The 21725-nt window shown below is 52.7% G+C and overlaps 1 protein-coding gene across 1 annotated transcript; it reads left to right on the top strand.

Moving 5' to 3' along the window:
- The first annotated feature begins 16164 nt into the window (after positions 1-16164).
- Positions 16165-21052, top strand: SELENOM (selenoprotein M). Its single transcript, XM_037878426.2, has 5 exons — positions 16165-16339; positions 18793-18828; positions 19181-19215; positions 19930-20008; positions 20376-21052. Exons 1-5 carry the CDS (start codon positions 16244-16246, stop codon positions 20613-20615), a joined length of 486 nt encoding a protein of 161 aa, XP_037734354.1. The 5' UTR covers positions 16165-16243; the 3' UTR covers positions 20616-21052.
- The last annotated feature ends 673 nt before the right edge of the window (positions 21053-21725 follow it).

The following is a 21725-nucleotide window of genomic DNA, read 5'->3' as shown; positions in this document are numbered from 1 at the left end:
TGTAAGGTGCCCCTTACCTCTCTCTCTCCCCCTCTCCCCCCCATCTCCACCCAGGTTGGGAGGTAAAGCTCTGCAGATAAACTTTCGAACTCTGGGGCGGCCCTGACGAGGGACAGAGACTTTTGGGTCACTGGACTTTTGGGACTTTGGGTGATTTGGGGTTGCTGGACTCAAGAACCAAAGGGAAAGGGCATGCCCCAATTTGCTTGGGGTGGGTTTTTGCTCATAGGTTGTGTTATGAATCCTGTTGGTGGTGTTTCCCCAACATAATGCTACATTGTTTCTCTCTGTTATTAAAAGGCTTTTGCTACACTCAGACTATGTGCTTGCGAGAGGGGAAGTATTGCCTCTTGGAGGTGCCCAGCGGGGGTGGTATATATTTGTTCCAGGTCACTGGGTGGGAGCTTGAGACGGTTTGCATTGGGTTATTGGAATGGATCCCCTAGATATTGAACCCGGCCCTTGTTGCTGCCAACTCTGACGGGCAGAAGGGTTACATTTTTGGGGGCTCGTCCAGGATCCCTGGGTCAGTACCCATCGCAAGCACCTGTTGAGTGATCTACTACATTGGGAAACAATTTATATTTTGTTTGTTTGTGCTTATATTTTGAGGAAATTACTGTTTGTATAATGGCTAATATGTCAGGTTTGTTGGGCCCTGGCTCAGCAGCTTCTAGCTCAGAGGCTACAGCCTCGGCTGATGATTGGACAAAAGCTCTGGGGCAAACATTGGAAAAGCTTGTTGTGTCCCATGCTGCTTCAAACTCTTGTTGCAAGTTAAGGTTATTTGGTGGAGAGAAGGAGTTTGAACCCTGGTTAGAGCATACCACTGAAATGCTGCAAGAGTGGGCCGTACCAGATGCAGAAAAGCGAAGTTGCCTTGGCAGCCCAGCATTAGATGTGATTCGCACTCTGAAGCTCATTGACCCTGGGGTCAGTGTGAAGGACTGCCTAGAGGCCCTTGAACACAACTTTGGGAGCGTAGAGGGCCCTGAAGACAGCTACTGTAAGTTCCTTAATTCCCGACAACAAAAGGGTGAGAAGGCTTCAGCCTACATCCAGAGACTGGAGAGACTGCTTCAGAGAGCTGTCATGAGGGGAGCAGTGACTGCTGAGCAGATGGAGCAGACCAGACTGGCTCAAATTGTAAGAGGAACTCAGTATCAGAACCCGATTCTACTTCATCTCCAGCTTAGAGAACGACAGGAACATCCCCCAAGTTACTCCCAGCTGATAAAAGAATCAGAGAGGAGGAAGAAAGGCAGGTTGCCAGTGAGTTTTGGGAAGCCCAAACATCAGCTCCAGCTAGCACACCACCACTGCAAACGGCCAGTGTACTGATGGTGAGCACCAGAGAGGAACTTGCCCAACAAATGCAGGTCCTGACGGAACGGATAGCTGAGCTGCAAAGCACCATTGACCACGTTAAGACTTCCAGGAATAAGGAGCCTCAAACTGTGGCGATTGAGAAGCCCGCACTTAGAGCCACCATCCCACCCAGGCGAAGGGGGAAAGGTCAATTCTTCTGCTACCAATGTGGTCAGGATGGACACAGTGCTGCCAAGTGCCGTAATGAAGAAAACCCTTCCTTAGTGTATGGAAAGCTGAGGATCAGTTGGGAGAGATCCGGTAGCTGCCAGAGGGTCTGGGGACAGGGACCCCCCAGGTCTGCAGGATTTGAAGATTCCCCCAGAAAAGACTGTCCAGCTGGGATCCCCGCACGACTGATAGGGCCTCGAGCAGAGGTCACGGTGAGGATTGAAGGGATGGAGTGTAAAGCAGGGCTTGACACTGGATCTCAAGTGACTATTATATTTCAGTCATTCTACCAACAGATGCTTAGGCACCTGCCTATACAGCCACTGACTGGCTTTGGCCTGTGTGGCCTCAGCATGGATGAATACCCCTACCAAGGGTATGTCATAGTGCACCTGGAATTCCCAGAGGAGGTTGCTGGGGTAAGAGAAGAGGTAGACACAGCTGCCTTAATATGCCCTGACCCTAAAGGGACCTCTGATGTGTCTGTGCTGATAGGGAGCAACTCCAGTCTCTTCAAGGTACTCGCAGATTACTGAATACCCTGATGATCCATATGCTTTGTGCTGAAGCCTATAGGAAAATTGAGAATGCTAAAAGGGACACATCTGAGCTACCGCTTGGGGCACTGAAGTACGCGGGCACGACCCCCTTAGCAGTGCCTGCAAGGACGGAGCAAGAAGTGCTTGTCATGAGTACCTGGCTGAAAGGCAGTAAACGGACATTAGCAATGATAGAGCAGACGATGGGAGGAGAGCTCCCTGAAGGAGTGCTGGTCCCCAGTGGAGTCATAACCCTACCTGCTGAAGCCCAGGAAAGGGTGACTATACTGATTGCTAATGAAACGAGTCATGATGTTGTTGTGAAGCAAGGACAAAAGATAGCAGACCTCTTTGAGCCTGAGTCGATTGTAAAACCCCAGTGTGAAACTCAAGTTCCGACAATAGACCCAGCAAAGTTTGACTTTGGAGATTCATCAGTGTCCGAGGAGCGGAAAGATCGCCTGAGGAAGAAACTTTGTGAAAGATCCAAGGTGTTCTCACTGCATGAGTGGGATGTGGGATGTGCAAAAGGAGTAGAGCACAATATCAGACTACATGACTCTCGACCTTTCAGGGAGAGATCTAGGAAGATTGCTCTCCCTGAGGTGGAAGATGTTCGACATCACCTTCAGGAGCTGGCTGCGAATGGCATCATTACAGAGTCCCACAGCCCATACGCCTCACCCATTGTGGTAGTCCATAAAAAGAATGGGAAAATCCGGATGTGTATTGACTACCGCCCCCTACACAGCCGTACTGTGGTCGACCAGTACACTATGCCTCAAGTGCAAGATGCCTTAGACTGTTTGCTGGGAAGCCAGTGGTTCTCTGTGTTGGATCTTCAAAGTGGATACTACCAGATCCCTCTGGGAGAAGAAGATAAGGAGAAGACAGCCTTCATCTGCCCATTAGGGTTTTATCAGTTCGAACGCATGCCCCAAGGGATTTCTGGAGCACCTGCCACCTTTCAACGTCTCATGGAGAAAGTTGTGGGAGATATGAATTTACTGCAAGTGTTAGTTTATTTGGATGACCTGATTGTGTTTGGAAGAACCTTAGAGGAGCATGAAGAAAGACTTCTTAAAGTGCTTGATAGGTTGGAGGATTATGGTCTGAAGCTTTCAGTTGACAAATGCCAGTTCTGCAGAACCTCAGTGAAGTATGTGGGTCACATCGTGTCCCAAGAGGGTGTGAGTACTGATCCCGATAAAATAGAAGCACTCACTACATGGCCACATCCAGGTAACTACAGAGAACTCAAGACCTTTCTTGGATTTAGTGGCTACTACCGCAGATTTGTGAAAAACTATGCTACGATTGTAAAGCCTCTGAACAATCTTACCAGGGGACATCAGTCCAGCAAGAACAAATCTAAGACCAAGAATAAGGGGAGGTCCCCAAAGCCTCCTGTGCAGAGACACTATGGCCCCTTCGAACCATTTGGGCCAAGGTGGGATGAAAGATGTGAAAAGGCTTTTCGAGAAATCATTACTTGCCTAACTCATGCTCCAGTCCTAGTTTTTGCTGCGCCAAGCAAACCATTTATCCTGCATACTGATGCCAGTTTGGAGGGTCTGGGAGCAGTCCTGTACCAGGAAGTGGAAGGCAAACGTAAACCTGTAGCCTTTGCCAGCCGAGGATTGTCTGATAGTGAAACTCGCTATCCCACCCACAAGCTGGAATTCTTGGCCTTGAAATGGGCCATCACTGAGAAATTTCGAGACTACTTGTATGGTGCTCAGTTCCAGGTGTGGACAGAGAACAATCCACTGACTTATGTGTTAACAAGTGCTAAGCTGGAAGCTACAGGGCAGAGATGGGTGGCCGCCTTGGCTAGCTATGAGTTCAGCATTCAGTACCGATCAGGGAGAAGCAATGTAGATGCAGATGCATTGTCCAGGCATCCGCAGGTTCCAGAAGTTGCTGTGATACCCACAGATGGAGTGAGAGCTATTTGCAGTGTGAGTCGCCGAGAGCCAGAGGTCTGTGAGAGCCTTCAGGGATGTGTTGCAGAAGCTTTGGGCCTGCCCCCTGAATGCATGCCTTCTGCTTCAGTGAACTATAGTGCATTGGACCAATCTCCTTTGCCCATGCTCAATGCGGCTGACTGGCAAGAAGCCCAGCGGCAAGATATTGACATTCGTGATACACTACTTGCCAAAAGGGAGGGGCGAAGCCCAGCTGCAGTTGTCCCACCTAACCCAGAGGGTAAACTAGTATTGAGAGAATGGACCAAACTAAAACTGATTCAGGGAGTGCTACACCGAATGACCACCGACCCTTTAAAAAAACAATGAGCACAACTAGTACTGCCAGAAAAGTACAGAGCCCTGGCCCTGAGGGCCCTGCATGATGACTTTGGGCCCTGGAACTTATTCATAGTAGGTTCTATTGGCCCCGAATAGCTGAAGATGTTCACAGGAAATGTGAGACTTGCGCTCAATGTGTTCAAAGGAAAACTCTGCCCACGAAGGCTGCATATCTCAAGAACATCACCAGCACCAAACCTTTGGAACTGGTATGCATTGATTTCTTGTCTGTAGAGGTAGACAAGAGGAATGTTGGGAACATTCTAGTAGTGACTGACCATTTTACACAGTATGCACAGGCATATCCCACACGTGATCAGAGGTCCACCACCGTCGCTCGAGTATTGTGGGACAAATATTTCTCAGTCTATGGATTCCCGGCTCAGATACACTCTGATCAGGGGCGGGATTTTGAGAGTCACCTTCTGAAGGAGGTGCTGAAGATAGCAGGAATTAAAAAGTCTAGGACAACGCCTTATCACCCCCAAGGTGATCCTCAGCCAGAGAGGTTCAACCGAACCCTATTAGATATGTTGGGAACTTTGCAACCAGAGCAGAAGACAACCTGGAGCCAGCATGTCGCATTTCTGGTGCATGCCCACAATGCCACAAAGAACGATTCTATGGGAGTCACCCCATATCTCTTGATGTTTGGGCGAGAACCAAGATTACCCATAGACTTGTGCTTTGGTGTATCAGAGGATGGAGATAGCTATGAAACTCATCAGCAATATGTATCCCGACTAAGAGAAAAGCTGCGGGATGCTTATCACTTAGCTACCGCTGCGGCTCGGAAGAACGCAGACCGCAACAAACATCGATATGATGCTAGAGTGCGTTCGCAGGAGCTCCAGCCAGGGGACAGAGTCCTGCTGCGAAATTTGGGTATTGCTGGCAAACACAAGATAGCTGACGGATGGAAGGCAATACCTTACCTGGTGATGGAAAAGCTGGGAGATCTGCCGGTCTACAAGATCAAACCTGAAGACGGTCCAGGGCAAATAAAGATGGTGCATAGAAACCTTTTGCTCCCTGTGGGGGAATTGGTAAGCACCCCTTATGAGATGGGCCACGATAGGGCAGCCGGGCAGAACAGAAGTGCTAGACCAAAGCTGTCATCCAACACAGACAGCGGGCCCCATGCAGCTAACTTACCCCTATTCTGCACATTTGAGAGTGGGTCTGAGGAGGAAGACACAATCCTGGTGTATCCTGGGATGGAGACAAGATTTCAGTCTCAATCAGCTGAACCAAACAAGAGTTTTCCCTCTTCCGCCCTCAACCCCATGGCGGAATTATTTAGGCCCATTTCTGACACCCCTGTGCCGCTGATGAGACCCCCGTGTGATGACACACACAGGTTATTGGACAGTGGAGACACACAGGTAGAGGATGTCCTGGGCACCTTGGACCCTCCAGCATTAGAACTAGGAGTGCAGGGGCCTACTCCAGTAGCCAAGGGACCCTCAAAGGAAGCCTCTCCATCCGTCACTCAAGAGGATGTTCCCTCTACCTCAGCAACAGAGATTCTCAATAGACGAGACAGGGTGATAAGACCAGTAAAACGGTTAACTTATGATGCACCTGGGGTGACTAGTGAGGAGCCAATACATTTAGCACACAGGCTTGTGGAAGCTAAAGTGGGATTCCTGATGCCCTTTGGAGGAAACCAATGAGTTGGTATAAAGGGAGTGTGATTTGTCGGGACGACAAATTCTCGGCTGGGGGGAGGATGTAAGCAGTGTCAGGATGAGCTCCACCCTGACATCTGGTGGTGAGGTGTGGCAAGTTGTGGAAAAGAATTTTAGGGGCCGATCTCATTTGCATAGGCACACCCACCCTGCCTAGAATGAGGCCATAGCTGCCCAAATGGTCACTTTGGCTGCTGTGGGATCCCCAGTGTCTCTGTTATTGGGGCAGGAAGAATAAATTGTTATTACCCTGATTATGGGAACTGTGCTTGGAACTGTACTTGGCCTTTTGTTATGATGGAGTGACTCACCATCAACTGAGTAGCACTCGCTAGGCAAGGGGTATTAATACTTGGTGGTGTGGTATGGGCCCCCTTGGTGGGGGTCTTATATGCTAATTGCACTTTCTCCTCTCTCCACTGTGGAATATCAGAGCTAATTTTGATTCCATTAGCACATTGACTCCACTGTAGAATATCAGGTTGCTGAGCTCACTTTAGGCTAATGGTGTGCCAGCGCTGAGGCTTCCCTACTACAAGCTGAATTCACCTAAGAGCTGAAATCACTGAGCGTTGTGTTAAGTAGTGGGGGAGCCTGAAGATATATTGTGGAGCAGTTTGTGGGATGGCTGGAGTGCCTTGTGGACCAGCTGGTGGAGCAGTTCATAGGACGGCGGGAGCTGCTTGTGGGCCGCAGAGCAGAACTGAGCGAAGCAGTTTGTGGGGCGGCGAGCGGAGCGAAGGCCTATTGAGCTGTGGGGCGGTCAACTTCAGATCATGTAAGGTGCCCCTTACCCCTCCACCCAGGTTGGGAGGTAAAGCTCTGCAGATAAACTTTCGAACTCTGGGGCTGCCCTGACCAGGGACAGAGACTTTTGGGTCGTTGGACTTTTGGGACTTTGGGTGATTTGGGGTTGCTCGACTCAAGAACCGAAGGGAAAGGACACGCCCCAATTTGTTTGGGGTGGGTTTTTTGCTCATGGGTTGTGTTATGAATCCTGTTGGTGGTGTTTCCCCGACATAATGCCACATTGTTTCTCTCTGTTATTAAAAGGCTTTTTGTTACACTCAGACTATGTGCTTGCGAGAGGGGAAGTATTGCCTCTTGGAGGCGCCCAGCGGGGGTGGTATATGTTTGTCCCAGGTCACTGGGTGGGGTCTCGAGCCGGTTTTGCATTATTGGAATGGATCCCCTAGATACTGAACCCAGCCCTTGTTGCTGCCAACTCTGATGGGCAGAAGGGTTACATCTACAAAAAGTCTTCAAGCGCATAAGGGAGGCAGGACTAACTATTAAGGCTAAGAAGTGTCAAATAGGCCTAAACAGAGTGACTTACCTTGGATACCAGGTGGGTCAAGGAACTATCAACTCCCTATAGGCCGAAGTGGATGTTATCCAAAAAGTCAAAGAAACAGGTCCAATCCTTCTTAGGCTTGGCCGGATATTACAGGTGATTTGTACTGCAATACAGCCAAATCGCTGCCCCACTGACAGACCTAACCAAAAAGAAACAGCCAAATGCAGTTCAGTGGACTGAAGAGTGTCAGAAGGTCTTTAACCAGCTTAAAGCGACACTCATGTCTGATCCTGTGCTAAGGGCCCCAGACTTTGACAAACCGTTCCTAGTAACCACAGATGCATCCAAGCATGGTGTGGGAGCAGTCTTAATGCAGGAAGGACCAAATCAAAAGTTCCATCCTGTTGTGTTTCTCAGCAAGAAGCTGTCTGAGCGGGAAAGCCACTTGTCAATCAGAGAAAAGGAATGTTACTCCATTGTCTACGCTCTGGAAAAGCTATGCCCATACGTTTGGGGACAGCGTTTCCACCTGCAAACCGACCATGCTGCACTGAAGTGGCTTCATACCGCCACAGGAAATAACAAAAAACTTATTCAGTGGAGTTTAGCTCTCCAAGATTTTGATTTTGACATACAACACATCTCAGGAGCTTCTAACAAAGTGGCTGATGCACTTTCCCTTGAAAGTTTCCCAGAATCAACTGTTTAAAATCGTCCTTGAGATGTGGAAAATATTGTTAGTCTTTATATACTTGGTAGTATATTTAGAGGAGCATGTGTCTTATTAACTCTGTTTTCTCCTAGAGCTTCAAGAAGAAATCACAACCAGCGTTTCACCCTATCTGTGATTTGGGGGGCGTGTCATAAATATAAAGGGAAGGGTAACCACCTTTCTGTATACAGTGCTATAAAATCCCTCCTGGCCAGAGGCAAAACCCTTTCACCTGTAAGGGGTTAAGAAGCTAAGATAACCTCACTGGCACCTGACCCAAAATGACCAATGAAGGGACAAGATACTTTCAAATCTGGAGAGGGGGTGGGGGGAACAAAGGGTTTGTCTGTCTGTGTGTGATGCTATTGCCAGGAACAGATCAGGAATGCAGCCTTACAACTCCTGTTAAATTAGTAAGTAATCTAGCTAGACAGGCATTAGATTTCGTTTTGTTTAAATGGCTGATAAAATAAGTTGTGCTGAATGGAATGGATATTCCTGTTTTTGTGTCTTTTTGTAACTTAAGGCTTTGCCTAGAGGGATTCTCTATGTTTTGAATCTGATTACCCTGTAAGGTATTTACCATCCTGATTTTACAGAGGTGATTCTTTTACCTTTTCTTTCATTAAAATTCTTCTTTTAAGAACCTGATTGATTTTTCATTGCTCTTAAGATCCAAGGGTTTGGGTCTGTGTTCACCTGTACCAATTGGTGAGGATTCTTATCAAGCCTTCCCCAGGAAAGGGGGTGTAGGGCTTGGGGGGGATATTTTGGGGGAAGACATCTCCAAGTTGGCTCTTTCCCTATTCTTTGTTTAACATGCTTGGTGGTGGCAGCATACAGTTCAAGGCCAAGGCAAAGTCTGTACCTTGGGGAAGTTTTTAACCTAAGCTGGTAAGAAAAAGCTTCGGGGGTCTTTCATGCAGGTCCCCACCTCTGTACCCTAGAGTTCAGAGTGGGGAAGGAACCCTGACAAGGGAGGCCAGAGGTGGGGGTCAGAGTCGCCCGACTTCAGTGGCAGCCAGGCCTTTCAACGCCAGGGGTGAATGGCTCACCTAGCTGTGCCTGCTGAAATGATCAGCAGTGAAGGAGGTAATGGCTGTGCCAATGAAATGGTCCCCATGGGGGCACTGGAGCTGACCCCACTCCCACAGAGCGGCAGGAGACCACTCTCCCACTCTGAGCTGTGGTTGCAGGATCTCTGCTGACCGAGGCCAGAGTCGTCCACTCACAATGGGTTTGTTTTTCTCTCTCAGCCAGGAGGGCCCCACACGTGTTGCCAACCCCAAATGTTCAAAAATCATGAGATTGGCTTTAAAATCATGAAATCAGCACCAGATTTGGGGTTCTTGTTATTGGTCTTCTGCCTTTGTGGGCCTTTCGGGCACATGGGGGGTCACATTTGGAAGCTTTCTCCACAGCCATGAGGGCTAGAAACTTACCTTTTCTTTAAGAATGAAGGCTGAAATCACCACATCTCCACAGGACTCCAGGAGCTAGGGCTTTAAGGAAAACAATAATTATCCTGAGACTCATGACAGAACATAAGAACGGCCAGACTGGGTCAGACCAAAGGTCCATCCAGCCCAGTGTCCTGTTGTCCGACAGCGGCCAGTGCCAGGGGTCCCAGAGGGAGTGAACAGAACAGGGAACCATCAAGTGATCCATCCCCTGTCCCTCATTTCCAGCTTCTGGCAAACAGAGGCTAGGGACACCATCCTGCCCATCCTGGCTAATAGCCATAGATGGACCTATCCTCCATGAACTTATCTAGTTCTTTTTTGAACCCTTTTATAGTCTTGGCCTTCACAACATCCTCTGGCAAGGAGTTCCACAGATTGACTGTGTGTTGTGTGAAAAAATACTTCCTTTTTTTGTTTTAAACCTGCTGCCTATTCATTTCATTTGGTGGCCCCTAGTTCTTGTGTTATGAGAAGAAGTAAATAACACTTCCTTATTTACTTTCTGCACACCAGGCATGATTTTATAGACCTCTATCATATCCCCCCCCTTAGTTGTCTCTTTTCCAAGCTGAAAAGTCCCAGTCTTTTTAATCTCTCCTCACATGGCAGCCGTTCCATACCCCTAATCATTCTTGGTGCCCTTTTCTGAACCTTTTCCAATTCCAATGCATCTTTTTTGAGATGGGGCAACCACATCTGCGTGCAGTATTCAAGATGTGGGCGTAACATGGATTTTTATAGAGGCAATATGATATTTTCTGTCTTATTATCTATCCCTTTCTTAATGATTCCCAGCATTCTGTTGGCTTTTTTGACGGCCGCTGCACATTGAGTGGATGTTTTCAGAGAACTACCCACAATGACTTCAAGATCTCTTTCTTGAGTAGTAACAGCTAATTTAGACCCCATCATTTTATATGTATAATTGGAATTGTGACATTGCACTCCACAGTCTTTATTAAAATATACTTATTATATGAATATGATATAACTGAGATGTACTATGTTAGATGGGTCTTGAAAGAGATCATTGGAAAGGTTATGATTTACTGAATGTGATTATCCAATGTGTATGCCTGTATCATTTCTGTATCTGAAGTTAGGAATAGTGACTATGTATCTGTATATCAAATGGGCTACTTTCCGTGAAACTCACTGCTAACACTTCAGGTACAAGAATGGAAAAGCCAGACAGGGCGGAAGGCCCATCAGGGAGGACAATGGACTGTGAAAAGCTTGGCCTGCCTGTGGACACTCCATACTGCCATGACTCATGGACGCTGTGATACTACAGAGTCAGGTGACCTGGTCAACCGATATAAAAATTTTATTAAAGCTAATGTTAAAAAATTATATAATACGGGAGGGAAAAGAGGTTGGAAAAAGAGGACTGTACAACTGGGTATAGCGCTTAGATTGTCCACAAATATAAAGTTAGTTTTTAGAAGCATATGATACACAGAGTACGTAATCAGCAATAACCCAAATGTAGGTGAATACCTTTAACAATACAGTTTAGCTATTAGAATCCGAATACTCCGGTACATCACTCATGAAAAGCTGGACTGCTGAACTTTTTCACTGGGAGGTGGGGAAATCAAACAAAGGATTCCCGCCATATGGAAATCCTATATAAGGTGGGGGAGGAAAACAGTCAAGGTCTTCAATTCATTCCTCCTCTGCCTCTCTGCCCAAAGAGATACTTGAAAACTCCTGGAAACAAAAGGACTGGAACTGAGTCGGGGGCAGGGAAGAACTGCTTGACCCAGGCTGGAAAGATATCTGGCCTGTGACGGAATCTACCTAAGACAATATCTAGGTTGAGCAATTACTATTTGTAACCAGGTTTCAGAGTAGCAGCTGTGTTAGTCTGTATCCGCAAAAAGAAAAGGAGGACTTGTGGCACCTTAGAGACTAACACGTTTATTTGAGCATAAGCAATTTCTTCAGTGAATCAAGCTTAGTTTGCGTGCTTTGTTTTATTTGCTTGGTAATCTGCTTTGTGCTGTTTGCTGTCTCTTTACCACTTAAAATTCACCGTTTGTAGTTAACAAACTTATTTCTTGTATATAATATAACCCAGTTTATATAATTTCTAACTGGGGGGGGGCAAGAAGTTGTGTATATCTTCCTCCACATTGAGGGAGGGGGCAAATTTCATAAAACCTTTGGGTATGTACCCTGTAAAGGGAGTGGGCACCACAGTGCTGGGGCAGGCCCCAAAGGCTGAATCTTTCCAGAGAGGATCTCTGTCTCTCTGTGCAGCTGGGCGTGGCCCAGCCTGTGTGCTTGGCTGGCAGAATAGCCTGACTCAGTGGCATCCCAGCACATCCGGTGACATTCAGAGGGGCAAAGGGCAAATGGTGGCAAATGGTCACAGGGATTATGTTTTCCAATTGTATTACTTTGCATTTATCAACACTGAATTTCATCTGCCATTTTGTTGCCCAGTCACCCAGTTCTGAGAGACCATTTTGTAGCTCTTCACAGCCTGCCTGGGACTTAACTATCTTGAGTAGTTTTGTATCATCTGCAAATTTTGCCACCTCACTGTTTACCCGTTTTTCGAGATCATTTATGAATATGTTGAATAGGACTGGTCCCAGTACAGACCCCTGGGGGCAGGGCCGGTGCAAGGATATTTTACACCCTAGGCAAAACTTCCATCTTTCACGCCCCCCCCCCGCCCCCCCCCGACAACCTCAGAAAACTTGTAAACCTAGCATTATAAACAGCCTGTCAGAACTGGTAATGGCTGTTGTAATGTTTCTTTTTTACCTTTAAGGCATTTCAGTTGTTTGCCATCGCCTCTGACGGTGTCCCATTCAAAGTCTCACTATTGTGCAAAGCTAAACACTTGAGCCTGGCATTGCACCACCAGCCAGGTTAGGCAGGGTGACAAATCCCCCTTGCCCCAAAGGACCATTATCCCGCAGTGACTAATTTCTACTCCAAGTCTGTAAAGCAGACTTTTAAGGTAAATACATTATTCCTTCAATAAGAAAAGGAGGACTTGTGGCACCTTAGAGACTAAAAAATTTATTTGCGCATAAGCTTTCATCACTTGCATCCGATGAAGTGAGCTGTAGCTCACAAAAGCTTATGCTCAAAGAAATTTGTTAGTCTCGAAGGTGCCACAAGTCCTCCTTTTCTTTTTGCGGATACAGACTAACATGGCTGCTACTCTGAAACCTATTCCTTCAATATTACCCATGCACACATTTCACAAAGATTCTCACTCTTGACAAGTTACCAGCCTTGTGTAGATACGTTCCTCTTTGTGGGTAAGTGCCCTGTAAGACGCGTGTGGGGTGCAGTGAGTTTGTCAGGCCTGTGGTGACAGCTGTTTGTGAAGATCAGGGTCCCTTTGCCAAGGGGTGCTGGTGTCACAGTGAGGTTGAGGTGGCTGACAGTATGGGGCAGAGCACTGAGGCTGGTGGGGCAGGTAACACTCACTGGGCTGGGGGGCAGGCGGTGCCGGGATGGGGCAGGGGCAGGTACCTGTCAGTCTCAAGCCCAGGGTGGCAGCAGCCTCTGCAGGAGCTGGTTGGGAGCATAGGCGCCCTGGGCTCGGGCTGCCCGGCTCCCCTGAAGTGGTGCCCGGTTCCTGCTGCTCTCAGCCGGCAGGTGAGGGGCCCCAGCCGAGCCCAGCCCCTTGCGTCTCCTCCGCAGCAGCGCCCCCCGCCCACGCCCTCCCCGGCGGCTGCAGCGACAGCGGCCAGGGAGCCTGAGAGGAGGAGTGGCCCCCGGGCAAGCAGGGGAGACTCCAAGGTGAAGAGGCTGCTGGCCCTGGCATGGCCCGAGTGCTGCAGACTGACAGGTAGCTGCCCCTAAGCAATAGTGTAAAAAAAAATAATTGGGGGGCACCGCTTTTTGGCACCCCCAAATCTTGGCGCCCTAGGCGGTCGCCTAGTTCTCCTAGTGGTTACACCGGCCCTGCCTGGGGGACACCACTATTTACCTCTCTCCATTCTGAAAACTGACCATTTATTCCTGCCCTTTGTTTCCTGTCTTTTAACCAGTTACCGATCCATGAGAGGACCTTCCCTCTTATCCCATGACCGCTTACTTTGCTTAAGAGCCTTTGGTGAGGGACCTTGTCAAAGTCTTTCTAATAATTTGGTGAGGCATGATTTCCCGTTACAAAAACCTTGCTGACTCTTCCCCAACACATTATGTCCATCTATGTGTCTAACAATTCTGTTCTGTACTATAGTTTCACCCAGTTTGCCCGGTACTGAAGTCAGGCTTACCGGCCTGTAGTTGCCGGGATCTCCTCTGGAGCCCTTTTTAAAAATTGGCATCACAATAGCTATCCTCCTGTCATCTGGTACAGAAGCTGATTTAAATGACAGGTTACAGACTACAGTTAAAAGAAAAGGAGTACTTGTGGCACCTTAGAGACTAACCAGTTTATTTGAGCATGAGCTTTCGTGAGCTACAGCTCACTTAATCGGATGCAGTGAGCTGTAGCTCACGAAAGCTCATGCTCAAATAAATTGGTTAGTCTCTAAGGTGCCACAAGTACTCCTTTTCTTTTTACGAATACAGACTAACACGGCTGTTACTCTGAAAGACTACAGTTAGTCGTTCTGCAGTTTCACAAGTACTAATAAGGAGCTAATACTGCTGTTACTCTGAAACCTGTGATGTTATTGACATAAACTATAACTGTCTAGATCATTGTCGCAACCACTGGCATATATTTGCAGCAAATATTGTACAAAGGTTGTCGTGTGAGGTGTCTATGGAAAGGTTATGATTTGTTGATTATGATTATGCTATCTGTATGGGTGTGTCATGTTTGTAGTTGAAGTTATGAATATTGGCTATGTACTTGTATATCAATGTGTTTTGATTCTAAAGTAGCCTTAGTAAAACATTTGGTCAGCTTCTTGAGAAAGGCATTTGCAAATTAAGTGCCCACTCAAGGAACTTAACTGACAATGGATCTTGGAAGACCCCCAATCAACATAAGAAGTCTTCCTGGGGACGTTCAAGATAACATGTAAGGAATGGCTGCCGCCTGTAAAGAATTAAGTCATGCATGGACATGTGACTTGCCCATGTGACTCCAAACTCCATTTTTGCTGTAATTTTCCACAGGAAGAACAAAGAGGTGTTCTTACACCTGGAGGAGACTATAAAAGTCTGATGCCTCATCTCCATCTTGTCTTCAATCCTGCTTCTTGCCTCTGGAGGGACTTTGCTACAAACTGAAGCTCTGAACAAAGGACTGAATGACCCATCCCAGCTGTGGATGTTCTCCAGAGACTGGATTTGAACCTGCAGTTTATTCCCTCACTGCTACAAGCCTGAACCAAGAACTTTGCCATTACTGGATGTCATTGATTCCATTTAACCAATTCTAGCTCTCATCTCTATCTTTTTCCTTTTATGAATAAACCTTTAGATTCTAAAGGATTGGCAACAGCGTGATTTGTGGGTAAGATCTGATTTGTGTATTGACCTGGGTCTGGGGCTTGGTCCTTTGGGATCGAGAAAACCTTTTTTCTTTTACTGGGGTATTGGTTTTCATAACCAGACATCCTCATAACACATGGCACTGGTGATGATACTGGGAAGCTGGAGTGTCTGAGGGAATTGCTTATGGTTAGCCAGTGGAGTAAAACCGAAGTCTTCTCCTTTTGGCTGGTTTGGTTTGCCTTGGTGTGCAAAGGAACCCCAGCCTTGGGCTGTAACTGCCCTGCTTTAAGCAATTTGTCCAAATTAGTACTCTCAGTTGGATCCCACCAAAGCCAGCATCGTTACAGTTCCTTCAGAACTCTTGGGTGAATCCCGTCCGGTCCTGGTGACTTATTACTGTTTATCAGTTTGTTCCCAAACCTCCTTTAATGTCACCTCAACCTGGGCCAGTGCCTCAGATTTGTCACCTAAAAAGAATGGCTCAGGTGTGGGAATCTCCCTCACATCCTCAGCCATGAAGACTGATGCAAAGAATTCATTAAGTTTCTCCGCAATGGCCTTATCGTCCCTGAGCGCTCCTTTAGCATCTCAATCGTCCAGTCACCTCACTGGTTGTTTAGCAGCTTCCTGCTGCTGATATAATTAAAAATATGTTTACGATTACTCTTGGAGTCTTTGGCTACCTGTCCTTCAGTCTTTTTTGGCCTTTCCTAATGATATTTTTACATCTCATTTGCCCAAGTTTATGCTCCTCCCTCGCTAGGATTTAACTTCCACTTTGCAAAGGAGGATTTAACTTCCTTTTGCCTCTGGCTGCTTCTCTTACTTTGTGGTTTCGCCTCAGTCCCGCTTTTTTGGGTCTCGGACTATGGTTGGTAATTTGGGGTATACATTTAAATTGAGCCTCTATTATGGTGTTTTTAAAAAGTTTCCATACAGCTGCTTGTAGGTGCAGAAAGGAAGCAGCAGGTCCCGGTGTGGTTATGCCCCTGAGTTGACATGGGGCTACTTTGCCCGTGTGGCAGCGGGGAGGGAAGCGGTGCCTCCCCCCAGCTCCAGCCGGGGGCTGTCAGTGCCTAGGGACCCGCTCTGTCCTCCAGCCCCATGTCCCGCGAGCCACGGTGCCATAGGGAGGGGCCGAAGCCCCCCTCGCGGCGGGACAGGCGGGGCTCCCAGCTTGCACCGCCGCCCTCCCACCTACGTGGCAGCGGCCCCAGCAGCAGGCTCCGCTCCGAGCCCCCTGCACGCCCGGCCCGGCCCGGCCCCATGCGCCGCCTGCTCCTGCTCCTGCTGCTGGCGCCGCTGCGCGCCTACGAGCCGGACTGGGGGAAGCTGCAGGGGCTGGCCCGGGGCAAGGTGGAGGTAACGGCGGGGGCTCGGGGAGCCGAGCGGGGCGTGGGGCGATCGGGCAGGCCGGGCGCTGGGGGGATCGGGGGGCAGGCCGGGCGCTGGAGGGGATCGGGGGGCAGGCCGGGCGCTGGGGGGATCGGGGGGCAGGCCGGGCGCTGGGGGGGATCGGGGGGGCAGGCCGGGCGCTGGGGGGGATCGGGGGGGCAGGCCGGGCGCTGGAGGGGATCGGGGGGCAGGCCGGGCGCTGGAGGGGATCGGGGGGCAGGCCGGGCGCTGGGGGGATCGGGGGGCAGGCCGGGCGCTGGAGGGGATCGGGGGGGCAGGCCGAGCGCTGGAGGGGATCGGGGGGCAGGCCGGGCGCTGGGGGAATCGGGGGGCAGGCCGGGCGCTGGGGGAATCGGGGGGCAGGCCGGGCGCTGGAGGGGATCGGGGGGCAGGCCGGGCGCTGGGGGGGATCGGGGGGCAGGCCGGGCGCTGGGGGGGATCGGGCGGCAGGCCGGGCGCTGGAGGGGATCGGGGGGGCAGGCCGGGCGCTGGAGGGGATCGGGGGGGCAGGCCGGGCGCTGGAGGGGATCGGGGGGCAGGCCGGGCGCTGGGGGGATCGGGGGGCAGGCCGGGCGCTGGGGGGGAATCGGGGGGCAGGCCGGGCGCTGGAGGGGATCGGGGGGCAGGCCGGGCGCTGGGGGGGATCGGGGGGCAGGCCGGGCGCTGGAGGGGATCGGGGGGCAGGCCGGGCGCTGGGGGGGATCGGGGGGCAGGCCGGGCGCTGGAGGGGATCGGGGGGGCAGGCCGGGCGCTGGAGGGGATCGGGGGGGCAGGCCGGGCGCTGGAGGGGATCGGGGGGCAGGCCGGGCGCTGGGGGGGATCGGAGGGCAGGCCGGGCGCTGGAGGGGATCGGGGGGCAGGCCGGGCGCTGGGGGGGATCGGGGGGCAGGCCGGGCGCTGGAGGAGATCGGGGGGCAGGCCGGGCGCTGGGGGGGATCGGGGGGCAGGCCGGGCGCTGGGGATAAGGAGAGCGTCCTGCAGGGACGTGGGGTGTTCAGGCAAGATGCGGGGAGGGGCGTCCTGCCTCCCCGGCCTGTGTCTTGGGGCAGCCCTCTCCCCAAGCTCTCCCCGCCCCCAGCCAGGGGGACCCCGTGAGCAGGCTGCTGTGCCAGTGCTTGGAACCCGCGTAGCCGGGGTTGCGGGAGGCTGATCCCGGGGGGCTGGAGCGGGACCGCCCGCAGCCGGTCGCTCGCACCGAGCAACGAAGCCAGGCTGCTGCCTGGGGCGAGGAGCACGGGCCGGGCCGGGCCGGAGGCAGCAGGGGCGGGAGTGAGAGCCCAGCTGGACCCAGAGCCTGCCCCTCCCTGTGCCGCGGGGGTCTGCCTAACCCCCTGGGTGGGGTACCCCAAATCCTTCTGGGGGGAGATGGGCTTGAACCAGAACTGCGATCTGAGCGCCCCAGACTGTGTGGGAGACGAGCTACCCACTGGGTCCAACATCCACCCAGCTATTAACCAGGGGCAGGTGGCCATCGGATTCCCTCACCCCCTGATCCCAGAGAGGGGTCCCCAGGTCGCAGGGAAGCTGGGGAATGGCGGGGGTGGGTGTGTGGATCACCTGGGGCAGGGGTTCCATTTATCCCTGAGCAGCAGTCAGTGCTATGGGGCAGCTGGGTGGAGACCACACACCAGTGGAAGGTGGGGAGAGGCACAGCCCAAGCAGGGATGAACCCCCAAACTCTGCTTTGGGGAGGGGGTGGAGCATCCCTATGAGTTCCCCTGGAAACCATTAATGTGACCTGTTACTAGGACAACCTGATGTGTGCTTCATTACCATGGCAACCAGGCATTCTGCTTCTCCGGGCGACCTGGCCCTGGCGACCTGGAGGAGCCCAATGTGGGGCAGGGGCAGGCGGGGAGGGGCCGGGTCCAACTAGGAGCAGTCCACCATGCGCAGGGAGGAGAGGAAGGGTGACCCCATGGCTGGGGCCAAGAACTTGGAGACCCCTGCACTGCCACAGGCTCCTTGTGGGACCCTGGCAATTCACTGCTTTTCTGGCCTGGGGGTGTAAGCCCTGCCCAGCCCCAACCCATTACAGACTGGGAAGAGCTCAGATACTCTGCTGATGGGGACCATAGAAGGACCAGCTGGGTCTGGGTGGGGGTCAGTGAGATGGAGCAGAGGGCAAGGTGGGGCCCTGGGATCTGGGGAAGTGCCCTACAGAGGGGTGGTGGGGATGGAGTGGGTGCAAGGGGATGGGGGAGGGTTGAAGCCAGACTGAGGCGGTTATAAATGGGATTGCTGGGGTCAAAGGGCATGTGGGGCTGGGGAAGCCGGTTATAGGTGGGGCTGCAGGGCGATGGGGGGCGGGGTTGCTGGTGCAGTTGCAGGGGGGATAGTGGGGAGATTGCAGTGGGGTTAGGGGGTGGCGTGGAGGGCTGGGGGCAGCTCTCACTCCCTGTGCTCTCCCTTTCCTTCAGACCTGCGGAGGATGATGGCTCAGCCGCCTAAAGGAGGTGAGTGCTGCCACGCCCTGGCCGGGGACACAGGGAATGAGCTCCACCCCCTCCACTGGGCTGCTATACAGGGGACTGGGACGCCCCCTTGGCCTCCTCCTGGGGTCCTTCCTCCCCCAGGCACTGCTCGTTCTGAGGCCAGGCCTATCACCGTGCTTTGCTAAACCCCTCTGCCAGGGTGGTGGGGCAGCCCCTCCCCCACGGGGGTAAGGGCAGCTCTGGCAGGATGGGCAGGTGCACAGGTCTCATGCAGCCTCCTGCTTTCCCTGGGGGTTCTGCAGTGTGGGGGAGCCCTCCTGGCCCCTTTGGGGTGTGTCTCTTGGGGGCAGCACTCATCTCTGCTCCCTTCCAGGTGAAGGCCTTTGTCACCGAGGACATCCCTCTATAGTATCCTTTCCTGCTCCAGGGCTGGGCCAGACTGTGGATGGGGAAGGGGCTGGCAAACCCGGGATTTGGCTCCAAGATCCAAGCTCACATTTGCAGCCTGCAGGGCTGTGAACCCCCATGCATATCAGTGGGTCTGTGGTGCCTGCCTGAGTCTGCAGACAGCCTGGGCCAAGAGCTCCCATTCACCCCAATTGGGTGTTGGAGCCTGATGACCATTTGCCACTAACCTGCCCAGCACTGTGGGATGCGGTGGTGGCTTCTGGGGACAGCTGGCTGGTGTCCAGGGCTGCGGGGGATGGGGGATATGAGATCAAGCTCCCTTTACCCTCAGAAATAGCATCAAGTCCCTGTGTCCGGGGGGGGAGGGGAAGCAGAGATGCTGTACCCCAGAGGCAGATGTTCAGCCACCTGCTGGAGGCTAAACCCCAAACTGCCTCCCACCACGTCTGGGGCCAGAGCCCCAGCCCCCTGCTTCCCCAGCCCCTGCTGGACACTGTGCTAGGGCTGGTGTCGTCCCAGGAGCTAGCCCAGGGAGTATCAAGTCAGCCAGGGGCCCATGCCCTGCTCTCCCAGCCCAGGGGACACAGAGGACCCTGCAACTTCCAGGCATGGGACTCCCCCAGCCCGAGTCACCCAGGCCATGATCAGTGGGATGCTGATGCCAGGCCAGGGCCCTGCCCCCTCACTGCCAGGATCCTTAAGGCCACCTTCCAGCCACAACCTGGTGATGAAGCATCTCCCCGGAGCCGACCCTGAGCTTGTGCTGCTCAGCTTCAGATACGAGGAGCTAGAGGTAAGGGCTGGGTGGGTGTGGGGAAGGAGGGGTGCTCCTGGGTACTTTTGTCCCAGCCTCTCCCAGCAGGGGGCACTGCAGGGAGCAGGGTGGGAGCTCTGGCTGTGGGGGAGCTCCCGGCTGCTTGTCCCAGTAGGGGATGCGTTCTACAGTCAGCTTATAAAGCCAGTGGGAGGCTGCCTGCCTGTGCAGGCCCAGGCATAGGCGCCCATGGTGCTGGACAGACAGGAGCCCTGGTCCTAGCTGTGGGAGGGAGCTGAGCCTGCAGGGGCATGAGTTGCTGGCCTACCTGTGACTAGCAGCAGGCCAGTCGGTGCTGGGCCGGGGCTGCTGGTCGTCCGGCACTGCAATCCCTGTCTTTTTGCAGAGAATTCCCCTGAGTGACATGAGTCGGGAGGAGATTAACCAGCTGGTGCAGGAGCTGGGATTCTACCGCAAGGAGGCACCTGATGCCCCAGTGCCTGAGGAGTTCCAGCTCGCCCCAGCCAGGCCTCTGCCCACGCTGCAAGCGAAGGAGCAGGGCCCTGGAACACCCTCCCCCCCAGCTCCCGCAGCCAAGAGCAAGCCCCCCAGGAAGCCTGACAACCAGGAACACCCAGATCTATAGAGAGCAGCCAAAAGTGTGCATGAGGGTGTGTGCCTGTGGAATGAGTGTGCATGGGGGGGTGGGTGTGCATGCACGGGGTGTATGGACTGTACACCCACCCCACTGGTAGGTGTGACACAGCTTCTGCCCCCCACAATATGAACACAATATGTTCTATACCAGCCCTGGGTCAGCTGCCCAGCCCCATGGCTGTTAACAGGCAGTCCCGTGGCACTCAGACCAACCTGCTAGTGCTTCTGTGCTGTGCGTCAGTGCCCCCTGCCTGCAGGGACAGAATGAAGCCCTCAGCTGAAAGCTCTGGGTGCTGAGGGTGGATGAGCTGAGTCCCAGAGGGCCCGGGGTCGCTGCATGCTGGGCAGCATGGGCAGGCTCCCTGCCATCTGCGCTGCGGTCCAAGGGCTTGTGTCCAGAGCTGGAATAAAGGCCCCTTCACCCCACGTGTTGCAGTGTGTCATCTTCTTCCTGGGCGGGTCTGTCAGAGCCCTACCCCACGGGTGCATTAGGAGGGCCCTGTCCCATGCAGCTGGCTGGCCCAGCACAGCTGTAGCCAGTGGGGGATGGGAGCGGCTGGTGGTCCTCGCAGGCTGGGTTCAGGTCAGAGCCATGCTCTGGCCCAGGTTGTGGGGGGAAGCGGCACAGCCCCTCCCAGCTCATTACAGCAAACACCACCCCCACCCCCTGTCAGCACAAACGAGGGCTCTGGGTGGGGGTTGCGGGGAAACCAGCACTGTAGTCAGGCTGTGGCTGGTGGCTCCAAGGGGTGGGGCTCAGACCAGACCTGTGGCTTTTAGGGGCTAGTCCTGGCTGCCTAGACCCAGCTGCCCCCTGCTGGCTCCCCAGCTGCAGGGGAGGAAAGCCCCCGTGCTGAGGCTGGCCATGGGGCAAGGCCAGGGCCCTTGCTGATTGACAGAGCAGGAGCTGGGCCCTGCAGAAGAGCCAGGGGCCAAGGTGGGGTCTGCCTCATGTCCAGGAAATGGGTTGGGGGAGCCTTGCAGGGTGCTCCTCACCGGGAACTGGACAGCAGTCTTGCTAACTACACAGCTCCACTCCCTCCGCACTGGGAGATGCTCTCCCAGTCTGTGCTGGGGATCTCGGCCATGGGCTTTAGCC

Source organism: Chelonia mydas, chromosome 15 (assembly GCF_015237465.2).
Source record: "Chelonia mydas isolate rCheMyd1 chromosome 15, rCheMyd1.pri.v2, whole genome shotgun sequence".
NCBI lineage: Eukaryota > Metazoa > Chordata > Testudines > Cheloniidae > Chelonia > Chelonia mydas.
This window is presented reverse-complemented; position numbering and strand designations above follow the sequence as displayed.